At 39.2% G+C, this 15,262-nt stretch overlaps 1 protein-coding gene across 1 annotated transcript in view; it reads left to right on the forward strand.

The window, feature by feature from the left end:
- The window catches only part of ESF1 (ESF1 nucleolar pre-rRNA processing protein homolog), a 69,816-nt gene extending 55,809 nt beyond the window's left edge, over window positions 1–14,007 (forward strand). The window contains exons 12-14 of the mRNA XM_021921247.2: window positions 9,288–9,364; window positions 10,827–10,973; window positions 13,161–14,007. Coding sequence (XP_021776939.2) covers window positions 9,288–9,364; window positions 10,827–10,973; window positions 13,161–13,454 — 518 coding nt within the window. The 3' untranslated portion in view covers window positions 13,455–14,007. The remainder of the gene's footprint in view (window positions 1–9,287; window positions 9,365–10,826; window positions 10,974–13,160) is intronic.
- The last annotated feature ends 1,255 nt before the right edge of the window (window positions 14,008–15,262 follow it).

Genomic DNA, 15,262 nt, shown 5'->3' on the forward strand with positions numbered 1-15,262 from the left:
AATTTTAATATAGGAGGCTTTTGATAATGTGGGTAATAATTTACTAGGGATTCCTTTCCGGGAAATATCCTTATTGCCAGTCAGATCAACTCTATAAAAGAATGAGAGGAAATAGAAAGAGGAATAATTATTTACTTGTGTGCTTTCTCTGATTTTTAATAGCATATCCATTCTGGGTCCCTCTCAGCAAAGTCTATCAAGAACTAAAAGTATGAAACGAATTTGTTTATATGTGCATGTTGATATGTGTATAATTTTTAAATTTATGCTTATATTTAAATTTCATATAAAAGCTTTTTCTGCTGAAATATACAAAAGCATCTATGTTTCATTTTATCCCTTTTGTACTCATTATGCTTAATTATAGTTAAAAAGCCAGCTTTCCTTACTCTTTTTCCTTGAATCCCTAAATTATCTGGTATCTGATTTCCTATATCCAGGGAGCCTTGTTTGCACCTCATATGCACTACTCATTCTTTCTTTCCTCCATTATGTGGAGGAAATGTGTATGTGTAAATGTGTTTGGTAAGGTTCAGGTCATACTTGGTAAGTCAGTACAGAAATCACTGTAAGCACTTACCATTTGTTCTCATGCATTTTGCCTTCCCCTGATCATTATACCACACACAAGAACTCCAAAAGGCTTGCTCCTGGAGCAACTCCAAGCTGGCATTGTAAAGAGAAGGATTTTATGAAATTTCCCTGTTTCTTTTACCCTTGTGACTAGTGGGCCAGAATAGTTCTCCACAGGAAAGTCAGAATTGCTCAAAATTATTTCCTGATTGTTACAGCTTTTTAGTACTGACATTTTATTGATGAGAAGGAGATTAAGATAAATAAAGTCTATTATAGAATATGAGATTCTTGGGAATTGGACAGAGAAGTGGAAACTTAGCATATTCTGCTTTTTATCATACCTGAGTGGTCATTTCTAGAAGATGATGGATTTTAGCCTTATCCTCTGGTTTCAGGAAACCAGCTTTATAATGGAGAAATGCTAAGCATTATAGTTTCCTTGTTCTCTATCCAAAATGTTTCTTTTGGCATGTGAAGTCTGGTCAAATTGCACAACTCAGAATAGAATTCAAAGAGTAAGTTAAATGATTTGATGGCTTGGGGTAGCCAGTTTCTTGGAATCAACTCATTTACATTGAGAGTAAACTTTCTCTAAAGTTATTATCAGAAGTTCCAAAGAAAAAAGGTATAGACAAAATTTGCTTGCTTTTAATTTACTTTTGATTTCAGAATGTTCCCAGAGGGTAATTGTTTCTATTTGGGCTTTTCTGGTTTTTTGTGTGTGTTTTGTAGTAGGTTTTGTTTTGTTTGGAAAAAGAAAAACAGCAAGGCTAGAATTTTTTACATAAAATTTAGGACAAAAAGCTAGTGTCTTGCCATGTTTGTTTATTCATTCTATAATAACTGTTTTGATTGCCTACCAAGTGCCAGGCTCTCTGCTAGGCTAGAGATACAGTAGTAATAATACAAACAGGATTGCATCCCTCATGGAGTCTGGTTTGAAGGAAGATGTGTTAGACAGATAAATAGTATGAGGGTATGGTAAATGTTTTAAAGGAAAGAAATAGAAGATATAACTGGGTAGAAGTAGGAGATATGAAAGTTTACATTGGGTAGGCAAAGAAGGCTTCTCTGAGTTGATGACATTAGAGCTGAGACCTGTGGAATGAGGAGTCAGGCATGAAGAGCTGGGAGAAGAGCATTGCAAATGAGGGGAGAGTGGTTAGAAAGACTGCAAGGTGAGAAACAGTGCACTGTGTGGTGTTAAGAATTGAAAGACATCAGTGTGGCTGGAGCATTGTCGGAGAGGGAATTGGTGTGAGGACAGGCTGGAGACTCAGTGGAAACTACCCCTGTAGGGCTTTGTTGTCCTGACAACAAATTGAGATTTTACTTTACTGATAGTGGAAAGCCCAAACAGTCTTTAAGCAAAGATGAGACACGATCTGGTATAGATTAACATATTACTCTGGTGCCTGTAAAGAGAACAGTTTGAGGACTGGTGAGAGCTGGAAGTCCAGACTTTTGCCGAGCTCTAGACAAAAGATGATGGTTGTTTAGCTGGCATGCCGCTCGTGGAATTGGACGGAGAACAGAACTCTAGATATATTTTGAAAGTATACGTGCTAAATCAGGAAGAAATTTAGTATAACTCCTGTTTTTGGTTTGAGTCTGTGGAAGAATGTTCTTCCATTTACTGAGTTAGGAAGAAATGTGGGAACAATAAGTTTAAGTGGGAAGAAAAGTAAATAGGTCCATTTGTGGCATAATCACTTTGAGATGTCAATTAGATATACAAATGGAGGTGTTTGGTTGATATTGAGATATAAGTCTGAGAGATGAGCAGAGAAATCAGAGTACAAATATACACTTAAGGATCAGGAGCATATAAATAGTACTTCAAACCATGGCAGTGGGAGTAGAGAGCACTGATAAGAGAAGAGGATGCAGGATGGGCCCTGAGGTCAGGTGAAGTCTACATGAGGCACTGTTAATCTGACATACTAGAGGAAGTGCTACTTGAAAGGATGGGGAAAGCTTAAGAAGCCGAGAAGGAGCGGCTGGGAAGTAGGAAGAACAGTATTAATGTAGTGGCTCACAGACACTTGGTGAGGCGATAGAGGTTTCAGTAGATTAGTATGGGTTAAAGTTTGAGGTGAAAAGTGAGCATTCTTTTTTCAGAAGTTGCACTGTGAAGGGGAGCAAAGACATGGAGCCATACCTGAATGTACGTAAGGAGAAAGTATTTTTTTAAAGATATGAACTTTTAGGGCATGTTTTCTTTCCCTTGGGATTGCTCCAACAGAAAAGAAGTTACTAAGATACAGAAAATGGGGCAAATAAAAGTAAATACAAATACAGGTAAATTTGTATATTTGGTGTCAGGAAGATGAGGGATTTACCTGATTGGTTTATGGATTTATACTGTTTGTTCATTCACTTGCAGAAGCACAGATAATCCGCATGAGCAGATAAGGTAGGGACCTAGAAACAGATCGCTGGAGGGGCAGGGTGCGGGAGGTTACTGCCTAAGGCAGTTGATTAAATGAATTGTCAAATTTAAGGAGACTTTTCGGTCTGGATAGCCGAAAATGGAGAGAGATGGGGCGTATAAATCTGAAGGCCAGGCCAGATACAAAACCATAGAACATGTGGCAAGAGCAGCGGTATGGGAGGCCTAGGCAGAGAAAGAGAGAACTAGCTGAGCCACAGAAGCAGCATATCCCTTTTGAATCATGCTGGACATGGCTTTTCAAAGACACATTACAAAGCTGTGTGCCCCCATTCGTGTATGTGGTTATTCAGTCAGCAATTATTGAGTGTCAAGATCACCCGGTCCTCCCATATGACTTTCAGCATGTTACAAAATATTTAAATAAATGAGATTGATACAGTTTTCCCATACTTTACATTTTAATCTGACTACCTATGGTACAACTGGACTTTTTAAATATGTGTTAGATATATATCATGTATATGCTCGAATAGATGGATTTAATGAGTTTTTACTCAATTCTGAACCTTTTCCTCCCCAGCAAAAACTAAATTTGTGCTTAACAGTATCCAGAAGATATAAAGAAGAATATACTGAATGTTAACATTTTGTACTCACGATCCAGGGATCCAGGCAGATGGTTTTAAGGATAGGTGGAAGCATGCTTATAACCTTAGGGAAATGGATTCCCACAGGGAGTCAGAGAGAAATTGGAAGTTTTTTGTGTGCCCTTCAGATATAAGGATCTATAGTAGGTACTCTTAAAGAGAGTTGGACTTTGGTTTAAAATTTACCAGTTTGTAATTTTTATTTATTTTATTTTTTTAAATTTTATTTATTTATTTATTTATTTGAGACAGAGTCTCATTGTGTTGCCCAGGCTAGAGTGCAGTGGCGTGATCTCTGCTCACCAAAACCTCTGCCTCCTGGGTTCAAGCGATTCTTCTGCCTCAGCCTCCCGAGTAGCTGGGACTACAGGCGTGTGTCACTGTGCCTGGCTAATTTCTGTATTTTTAGTGGAGACAGGGTTTCACCATGTTAGCCAAGCTGGTCTTGAACTTCTGACCTCAGGTGATCCGCACGCCTTGGCCTCCCAAAAGTGCTGGGATTACAGGCATGAGCCACCGTGCCCAACCAGTTTGTAATTTTTAAAATGTAGAAATAAAGTAACTCAGATGACCTACATTGGTATATTAATTCATTGCTACAGTATTTACTTCATTATTAGTTTGTCAAAATAGTTTTGGATTTTAGTACCTCGGAAGTGAAATATAGTCATTATCTAAGGATATAGACCTTGCTTTTCTTTTCAAAAATACTTAAGATATAATGAATTTCACACACTAGTGTTTGAGTATATAGTTCAAGGTCTGTAGTTAAACAGGACAAAAACATTGTAAACCAGATGACTTGGGTACATTTATAGCATTTTTGCTCTAGGCAATCCCATAGAGCTAAACTTATGTGCCTTCAAAATTTGGAGGAAATGAGTTCACTGATGCCAGACCTGGTGTTTGGCTCAGATTAGGTGCCAGGGTGAATGTTAGAGATCTTTTATAATTTTTTCTTCTATCTTTTATAATTTTTTCTTTGATTTCCTTCTAAATTGCAAAGTTGGTGTCAAATAAGAGTTTTTAAATATACATCTAGGATGAGTACATTAATGAGATGAAAATGAAATGAAATATTAGAAAAATCTGCTAGTTTTCCAGTGGCAGTTGGTAGAATCTGAGTCCTAGTGGACTTCCTTTATTTTTTGTAATTCTACAAGTAACATTGTAAAGCAGTGTCAGAATATATATGCATACAAAATATTATTAACCCTAGAGGGAGATTATCCTTAACAGACTGCGTCTGATTATGGGCAGGTGATGCAGAAACTTGCTACAAAAGAGTAAATCACTAGGGTGCTTACCACTCTTCATCTGGTGGGTACTGAGACCACATCCATCTGCCCTCCAGTGAACTTTCTTAGCTTCTCTCTCACATGAATTGCTCAACTAATCCTCTGGAAGAAGTTTATTATGGGAACAATTCTCTGACATTATAAGTAACGGGAAATGAAATGTCCTTTACAGATGAATTTTTTTTTACACGCTATCTTTTTCCATGGATGTATTCTGTTACATTTTTTGCCTAAAAGGATTCTAGCCTCAGTAAGGATTGGTTAGATTTATTTAACTGTAAAACTCTATTCACTGACTTGGAGTCTTTGTTAGTATTGACTTAATAGAATCAATCCATATGTATTTTTTGCAGCAGTCTCAGAAGATGTAGTTTTTTTGTTGTTTCTGTTTTTGTTTTTTTGACAGCGTTTTGCTCTGTCATCCAGGGTGGAGTGCACAGTGGTACTATTATGGCTCACTGCAGCCTCGAACTCTCCTGGATTCAAGTGATCCTCTTGCCTCAGCCTCCCAAGTAGCTGGGACTACAGGCACACACCACCATGCCTAGCTAATTTAAAAAAGAAAAAAAAATTGTGGAGCCCGAGTCTTGCTTTGCTACCCAGGCTGGTCTCAAACTCCTGGCTTCAAGCAATCTTCCTTGCTTCAGCCTTCCAAAGTGCTAGGATTGTAGGTGTGAGCCACCATACCCAGCTAGAGAGGTGGTTCTTTACTTGACAAAAGATTCACTGAAAAATAAAGATAATATTTTGGAATGCAAACTTTCATTTCCCTAGTACTGTTCATCTAACTTAAGTCTGAAAATTTTCCAGGGAGGAAAAAAATGTTTTTTCAAAAAATAAAGATGTGACCTCTTAATATTTGATTTTATTAACAGTGCAGAAATGATCTGTATGCCTTATGTATCTTTTGACTAAACAATTCAGTCTAACATCTTAGTAAATTCTTTGTTAGCAAAGAAATTTTCATCATGCTAAAACTGGATATCATGTTTAGCCCTATCTTGGGGATTTTTTTTTTTCTCCCTTATTACAGTCCTCCTTTGAAGTTTATTTTTTTTTTTTTTTTTTTTTTTTTTTTTTTTTCGAGACGGAGTCTCGCTCTGCCGCCCAGGCTGGAGTGCAGTGGCCAGATCTCAGCTCACTGCAAGCTCCGCCTCCCGGGTTCACGCCATTCTCCTGCCTCAGCCTCCCGAGTAGCTGGGACTACAGGCGCCCGCCATCTCGCCCGGCTAGTTTTTTGTATTTTTTAGTAGAGACGGGGTTTCACCGTGTTCACCAGGATGGTCTTGATCTCCTGACCTCGTGATCCACCCGTCTCGGCCTCCCAAAGTGCTGGGATTACAGGCTTGAGCCACCGCGCCCGGCCTGAAGTTTATTTTTAAGACTCTTCACCAGGTTGTTATAAAATCTGAAATAGTTTATTGTGGGCTCTTTGAAATTATTTTCCACAGCTGTATGTGAAGATCTTTGTCTGCTTTAAGTATTAATTATATACAGTCTAATTTTCTCCCTGCTACAGAATAATATTTTGCATACGTCATTTGTCCATTCATTTCAAAAGGAGCTCTTGGCTTGAGAGCATAGGAGCAGTGGTAAACTTAGGGAATGGGGGTTCATATCCTAAGCAAGTGGAACCTTGATGATATTTATATGCGTAAGGACATACACATACATTAAGACAGAGAAAGATTATACTCTTTTTTTTTTTTTGAGACGGAGTCTCGCTCTGTCGCCCAGGCTGGAGTGCAGTGACTGGATCTCAGCTCACTGCAAGCTCTGCCTCCCGGGTTTACACCATTCTCCTGCCTCAGCCTCCCGAGTAGCTGGGACTACAGGCGCCCGCCACCTCGCCCGGCTAATTTTTTGTATTTTTTAGTAGAGACGGGGTTTCACTGTGTTAGCCAGGATGGTCTCGATCTCCTGACCTCGTGATCCGCCCGTTTCGGCCTCCCAAAGTGCTGGGATTACAGGCTTGAGCCACCGCGCCCGGCCGAAAGATTATACTCTTAAGGTTAATATATTATTCCCTGAAAAAAATTTCAGATAGGACCAGTGATGAGGAACATTTTCTCTAGGGAGAAGGGCTGCATACAATAAGTATTTCTTCTTAGAAGTGCAAAACAAATGGCTTGGTAGCACCGATAGGTGAGCCTGGCAGCACTTCTATGCTGACATGTTCTCTTGGCTGGGCATGTCTACTGGACAGGTGTGCAAGAGTATTAGCAGGGACTTAATACACACAGAGGAGTTTCTAAAGCCTCTTTTGACTTTAGGTTTTGCTTATCCTGTTATCCCATTAGCTGCAATTCTTCAACCATCTTGACCATTCCCTTCTCCTGCCACACCCTTCTTCAGGTGTTCTCACATATCACCTCCTCACTTCATCCAGGTCATTATTTGTGTGTCACCTTCTTGAAGAGGCCTTCCTTAACTACCCTAACAAAACCAGCCTCCCCATTCAGTCTCCAACCCTTTTGTCCTGCTTTGCCTCTGTCTTTCCCAACTTGAAGGTATACTGCATGAGAGATTTTAACCTATTGTTCATGGCTTGTATCACCAGCACCTGGAGCTGTGCTCGCAACATAATAAGTGCTCAGTTAACAATTGTGAGATAGGTGAAATAATTTCCTTCTGTTTATTGATCATTTGTTTTTGTCTGTGAATTCTCTTTGCTCTGTGTTAATATTTTCATTTATGTGAAATCTCTGTAAGTGAAAGATAGGGCCGGGCGCGGTGGCTCAAGCCTGTAATCCCAGCACTTTGGGAGGCCGAGACGGGTGGATCACGAGGTTAGGAGATCGAGACCATCCTGGCTAACCCCGTGAAACCCCGTCTCTACTAAAAAACACAAAAAACTAGCCAGGCGAGGTGGCGGGCGCCTGTAGTCCCAGCTACTCGGGAGGCTGAGGCAGGAGAATGGCGTAAACCTGGGAGGCGGAGCTTGCAGTGAGCTGACAGTGAGCTGAGATCCGGCCACTGCACTCCAGCCTGGGCGACAGAGCGAGACTCTGTCTCAAAAAAAAAAAAAAAAGAAAGATAGGATATCTTTCAATAGATATAACAGAAGCAACCATTTCTTTTTTTTTTTATTGAGACAGAGTCTCGCTCTGTTGCCCAGGCCGGAGTCGGGTGGCACGATCTCTGCTGACTGCAACCTCTGTCTCCCAGATTCAAGCGATTCTCCTGCCTCAGCCTTCTTAGTAGCTGAGACTGTAGGCGCTGGCCACCACGCCCGGCTAATTTTTTTGTATTATTAGTAGAGACAGAATTTCACCATGTTGGCCATGCTGGTCTCAAACTCCTGACCTCAGGTGATCTGCCTGCCTCAGCCTTCCAAAGTGCTGGGATTACAGGAGTGAGTCACTGCGCCCGGCCATTTCTTGTTTTTAATTATGAAAATTTATACATTGAGAAAAATTGAGAGAACAATACAGTGAACAGCCCCTGTGTTCTGCAGTTGTTAACATTTTGCCATTTTGTTTTTGTATGCATATACTTTTATGGCATATCATAAAAATATATTTATACAAGATATTACTATATAATAGTCATATTTAGTAGTAGTCTTTTTAGTTCAACTAGAAGATACCATATACACTTCCCCTTCCCATAACATTTGCCTTTCGAGAACCCAGGCTAGTGATCTTTTGGAATGTCTTATATTCTAGATTTATCTGTTCCTTGCCACTCAGTCCCCTGTAGTTTCCATAAACTGGAAGTTAGACGAGTGGTTCCATTAGACTCATGTTGAACAGTTTTGGCAAGCATACTTCATAGGCAATGCTATATCTTTCATATTATGTCACATCTAGGGGCATAAGATGTCATACTGTTCCAAAGGTCACTTGCTGAGGGCGGCACAGTGCCCAGCGGGGGATTTTTGTAGACTCTCTAGGTGGTCAAACTGAAAAGGCTTGAGTGGGTCACACTTGGCCGTCATAGGTAGTCAGGCCAGGAAACACAGCAGGGCAGTGTTGGGTGTTTCTCTTCATCGCGTCTTCACGGCAGTTCACTCAGCGGTATAGCTTGGGTACCAGGAAAGGAGGCACAGTGTGCAGTGGTCACCCTGGGCTAGAAGTCTCATGTTCCACACAGGAACTGTATTACTTTGGATGTGTATTACAAAGAAATACATTACTTTGAAAGAAATTCTTCCTTTATAACATGCAGTCACTCCATGCAGAAGCATTGTATTTATTCCATTCATATACCCACAGTCTTCTTTCAGTAACATGTTTTTTCTCCCTTTAGTTTCGACACATTTATTGTTAAGATTATTCCTAGATATCTTGTGTTTTTGTTCCTAGTATAAACAGAATGTTGCTGATAGTCGTGTAATTTTTCCCCTCTTATGTTGGTTTATTGTGCCAGGTATAAAGAAAAAATCGGTAAAATCTGCAAAAGATGGCACATCTCCAGAAGAAGAAACTGAAGTAGAAAGACAAAAGGTAAAAGGCGGTTATTGTTACATGCTCGGGGGATAATTCATAGGCGCAATTTAAATGAAGTTGTACATGTCGCTAATTTTCAAAAACAACTTATTTTAGCAGTGACATTTATAACTAAATTGTGAGAGATTTAATTAAATATTTTAGCAGCGTAGTTTCTAAATACAGTGTTTTTTTAATCAAACATAATTTCTCCAACTCGTACAAAGTTAAAATTTACCTCAAACTCAAGGGTATTTATTTTCCTTTATAAATTAAGAGGAAATTATCTCACTTTTAAAAACGTTTACTATACCTGAGACAGAAAATACCCTTAAAACCTCAAAGTAATATTGCCATAAGTTTTAATTCAAACTGAGTCTGTCCTGTAATAGAGTTTGTGGTTATGGTTTGCCAAATGCAAATTTCTGATTTTTGTATTGTGAATACATATATTGAACGTACAAAATTACATTCTTTCTTGGAAATGCAGTGAACCTATGCTTCAGTGACCCGCTATGTCCAGAGTTACATGTAATTTTGGCACAGAGTCATATGTGCTTTTGCTGAGGCAGGAATTGAAGGCAGCAGTGCTCCTAGGGCTGATGTTCACATGTCACTGCCAGAAGTGTGCCTGACTGGCCACCTAAACTCTGCATCTTACTGTAGCTTCTATTCTCTATTCATTGCATATACAGCAGTACTCATAAAGTTATCTAAACAGCAACAAAGAAAATCAATTTTTGTGGAAAATGTCTCTGAAAAGCCAGCTACAAGTGCCAGTGATGAAAGGAAATTAAGGTAGTCTAAAGTGGTAACATAGGAAGATCCACAAAGGTTGAGAGCATACTCTGTATTTTTACTAGTGTATATGGTTATTTACTTGATTTTTGAGGGTTCCTGTTTAATCCCATGGTTGGTGGAAAATACCCATTTCGTGTAAAAAGACATTTACTAGATTTCAGAAGCAGATACTAAGATCCTACCTTCATAGAACTGTATCAGTATTGAAATAGTAAAGGCCAAAAAAAGCAAACAGCAACAACAACAAAAAAACCTACTTGTTATAAAGTTACACATTTAGAAAGTATGATTTGCATCACAAAATAACCTTTGCTAGATTTAGTGTCATTGCACAAGAAGAACAAAGTGAAAATGAGAACTTTTTATTTGAGGGTACTTGGGGACTCTTGTTCCTGCAGCCTACTAATGAGTCACACTAAGTGAAATGGGGCCTGGTTTTTAACTACAAAGTTTTATCTCTCCTGCTGTCAGTAATGTTGCTTCCAGAGATTCTGCCTTATTGCTATATAAAGATCTCTTTGTTTTGGTAATCCACAGTCAGTTTACAGATGACAGGTGGTACCCCAGAGTTTTAGTGATTGAGCCTTCCGTTCTAGAAGGCATATCTTGTGCCCTATACTCCTTTTAGGGGGTAAAAAAAGCACTGTTGTACATTTGAACTTTTTTTTGCTCTTCACAGGCTGAAATGGCTTTGCTTATGATGGATGAGGATGAGGACAGTAAGAAACACTTCAATTACAACAAGATTGTGGAGCACCAGAATCTGAGCAAAAAGAAGAAGAAGCAGCTCATGAAAAAGAAGGAATTAATAGAGGATGACTTTGAGGTAACCATGGACACCAGCCTCTAGTCTCTTAAAGCTGGAATTGAATCTAAAGTCAGCTCTGCAGACAGAAATTGAGCATAGTCAAAGTTACCCTTGAAAATGTCTTAGGGGCCAGGTGCAGTGTCTCAACGCCTATAATCCCAACACTTTTGGAGGCTGAGGCATGAGGATCACTTGAGTCCAGGAGTTCGAGACTAGTCTGGGCAACATAGTGGGTCCCTGATCTCTATGAAAAATTTTAAAAATTAGCTGGCCAGGCATGGTGGCTCACTCCTGTAATCCCAGCACTTTGGGAGGCCAAGGTGGGCGGATCACAAGGTCAGGAGATCAAGACCATCCTGGCTAAAACGGTAAAACCCTGTCTCTACTAAAAATACAAAAAATTAGCCAGGCATGGTGGCGGGCACCTGTAGACCCAGCTACTTGGGAGGCTGAGGCAGGAGAATGGCGTGAACCCAGGAGGCGGAGCTTGTAGTGAGCAGAGATCGCGCCACTGCACTCCAGCCCAGGCGACAGAGCGAGACTCTGTCTCAAAAAAAAAAATAAATAAATTAGCCAGGTATAGTGGTGCACACCTATAGTCAGTCCCAGCTACTAAGAAGGCTGAGGTGGGAGGATTGCTTGAGACCAGGAGGTCGAGCCTGCAGTGAGCCATGATGGTGCCACTGCACTCCAGCCTGGGCGACAGAACAAGACCCTGTCTCAAAAAAAAAGAAAATGTCTTCGGAAAGACTGATGGTAGAGCCAAAGCTACTGTCTTTTAGACCAGCACAGCCAGTTCATCCCAGGATAGATGAAATCATTGTTTCTTTGGTTGAGCACCAGGTGCAATAGTTGACTTGTATTTTGGTAGCCATGTTGTACCAAAAATGTGTAGTTTTTAATGTTAGAATCACATGTAGTGAACCTCAGACCAGCAAAGGTATGCTTGAATAACAGGTTCATGTCATAACGGGTCCCACTCTCACTGTATGCAGTGGCCAGCACAGTAAGCCATGTTTTCTCCGTTGCTGTGTTTTTTGTTTCCATTACTCCTGCCTCTTTTTGTTGAGTACATATTCCTAATGGCTGCAGAGTCCCCTAAGCATGAGTTTGAGCCCTCTACCGAAAATCTACAAATAGCTGTTAGAAACTGCTTAATGACTTCCAACCATTAATGTGGAAGAACTGGCCCTGAATAAGATGGGGGAAATTTGGGAAATTTTGAATTTGTTCAAACAATGGAGGGTAGAATACAGATGGCTTCTAAGTCCTTACAGAAGGATTTGGGGGCTACTCTGTAGCTTCTGTTATTTGAGTCAGTTTCACATGTGCTCCCATTCCAGTGAGGTTTTTATTGAGTTAGTTTCCTTATGAAAAGCAAAGAATGATTTGTAGTCATTCTGTCTTCATATATTAATAATCATACATATAAATATATTTGTGGGTTTTTTCCTTGTTCTGGGTATTGAGTCTCTTGTCGTCATGATAACTAAGTAGAGCTACAATCCATCTCCAAGTGGACTTGTGTTTCCTGTGTTTCCCTTTCTTGCTGGTTACCCATCTGCCTGGCAACCCTCAAAGGCTGGCTGGAGTTAAGGGTATACTCTTAAACGTGGAACCACAAATTTTTATAGAAAGAAGATAAATTTGGGGATTGTGTCTGACCAGACCTTGATCTCGGATGGATTCTTTGCCATAGTGGTCTTTAAATCTTTTGATCTATGGATCACCTTCAATAGTTCCTTATTTTTGGCACCAAGATTAAAATTTTTAAAAATGTACTAAGAGTTCAGGGCCTCCAGCAAATGTTCTGCTTGGCTTATTTATGCTGGTGAGAAATTGATTTTGTGCTGTAAGCATGGGAAAGCCCTGCCTCACAAACCACTCCTCCAGTCATTTTGTCTAAGTGATCATTGTAGTTACCAGCCATCATATATATATATATATATATATGGCCCACTGTAATTCCCTTCGAAATACATTGTCCTTGCATGATAAGAACAGGGTGCCCCACAAGTTGTGGTCCACAGGTAGGCCATAAAGATCTATGGAAAAACAGTTTGCTAATGAATCAGTACAAACGCTCAGGTTTGTGTTTTATATAATCAACTCACCAACTTTCTAAATTTGGCCCCATTTCTGGCCTTTTGCTTTAGTAATTTTGTTTAATTAATTTATTAATTATTTATTTTTTTGGATTTGCAGGTAAATGTTAGCGATGCACGGTTTCAGGCAATGTACACTTCCCACTTGTTCAATTTGGACCCCTCAGATCCCAATTTCAAGAAAACGAAAGCTATGGAAAAAATCCTTGAGGAGAAAGCCCGGCAAAGAGAACAGAAAGAACAAGAACTTACACAGGCAATAAAGAAAAAAGAGAGTGAGATTGAAAAAGAATCACAAAGGAAGTCCATTGATCCTGCTTTGTCAATGTTGATTAAATCTATAAAAACCAAAACAGAGCAGTTTCAAGCAAGAAAAAAGCAAAAAGTCAAATAACTGGATGTTACTTATTTTTGAATTGAATACATCTTTTCCTAAAATGTACAGAAATAGTAGGAGGAATATTTATTGGGAACAAAGCTATCTTTCAAGAATATGAATAAAATCTTTTTCTGAACATGATAAAATTTTTCTCCATAAATAATTATACTTAATTGTGGATGACTGACAAATTTGTATTGTATATTCCTACAGATTAGTCATGATTAAATTATCTGAATTATAGGGTTTATAAAATTTTCATATTTTATGATGTTCAATTCTAACTAGTGGAAAGTTACTCTAGCTTTTTAAAAGGCTGTTTACAATTCTCTGTAAAAATAGAGCAATATCTACTCTTAAGTTTATGTAAACGTTAGGGATAATTTGAAAAAACATATATTTAATACATTAATTTCTCTGGAAGCAGGAGGCATGTTTAAATAACTATTAAAGTAATTTATTTTTCTAGCCATAAAGGATGGAAGTCAAGAACTTTTTGTTGTTTAGTCATGTTAAGTATAGTCTGTTTATGAAATTAACTTGTAAATAAAAGTGTAAAATATTTTCATTATTTTGTATTGCACTGATTTATTCCATTTTATGCCTCTCAAAGTACTCTCTGGAAAAAATATCTGAAAACTGATTTTAACTTTTAAGAGGACAACTCCATTTAAAGGCAGTTCTAGAGTTGCATTGCCCATAATTGCATTTGAAATATTCATGAGCTCTCCAGTGGTTTTTTCTTTTGGTAGCAACAGAAAATTCTTCTGTCTGTCCTTCAGATTTTTGGAATACTTCAGAAGGGTGGATATGCTGCTGTAACGTTTAAGGATATCTTAATTCTTCTTAAAACACATCTAGGGCCTTAACACTCTTGGATCTCATCTGGTCTAAATATTATAAACAACTGACCACCTGTGACAGTCAAATTAGATATGCTGTATAAATAAATGTAAATAAAACCAACATTGTAACTTGGAGCAAATTATAAATATGGTAACTTCTGAAAGACAACAGGAATTTGACAAGGTTTGTGGTTAATAGTAAACTTGACATTTGGGGTATTAAAAATCAAAGCTACTGACTAGGCAAGGTGGCTCACACCTGTAATCCCAGCACTTCGGGAGGCTGAGGCAGGAGAATTGCTTGAGGCCAGGAGTTTGAGACCAACCTGGGCAATATAATAAGACTATAGGCTGGGCATGGTAGCCTATGCCTGTAATCCCCTTTGGGAGGCCAAGACAGGCACGTCACTTGAGGTCAGGAGTTCAAGACCAGCCTGGCCAACATGGTGAGACCCCGTCTCTACTGAAAGTACAAAAAATTAGCCAGGCATGGTGGCCCATGCCTGTAGTCCCAGGTACTCAGGAGGCTGAAGCAGGAGGATCGCTTGAACTTGGGAGGCAGAGGTTGCAGTGAGGTGAAATTGCGCCTCTGCACTCCAGCCTGGGCTGATCCAGGCTCAAAATACATGGACCCTGTCTCAAAATACATGTGTGCGCGTATAAAAAGGCAAGTGTGGTGGTGCATACTTGTGGTCCTTGCTACTCAGGAGGCTGAGATGGGAAGATCATTTGAGCCAAGGATTTGAGTTTACAGTAAGCTGTGATTGCACCACTACATTCCAGCCTAGGTGACAGAGCAAGCAAGACCCTGTCTCTATTTAAAAACGAAAAGTCACCAATGTAGCGTATATTTTAAAGACTAAAATGATGGAAAACTCAGAGTGATATCAAAATAATAAGGGAGTATAAATAGTCTCTATAAAGGGAAGAAAAAAGGGACATTTAAATTATTTATTATAACAGAAAAATGCACAGTAT

The sequence above is a fragment of the Papio anubis genome, chromosome 16 (genome assembly GCF_008728515.1).
Source record: "Papio anubis isolate 15944 chromosome 16, Panubis1.0, whole genome shotgun sequence".
In the NCBI taxonomy this organism is placed as follows: domain Eukaryota; kingdom Metazoa; phylum Chordata; class Mammalia; order Primates; family Cercopithecidae; genus Papio; species Papio anubis.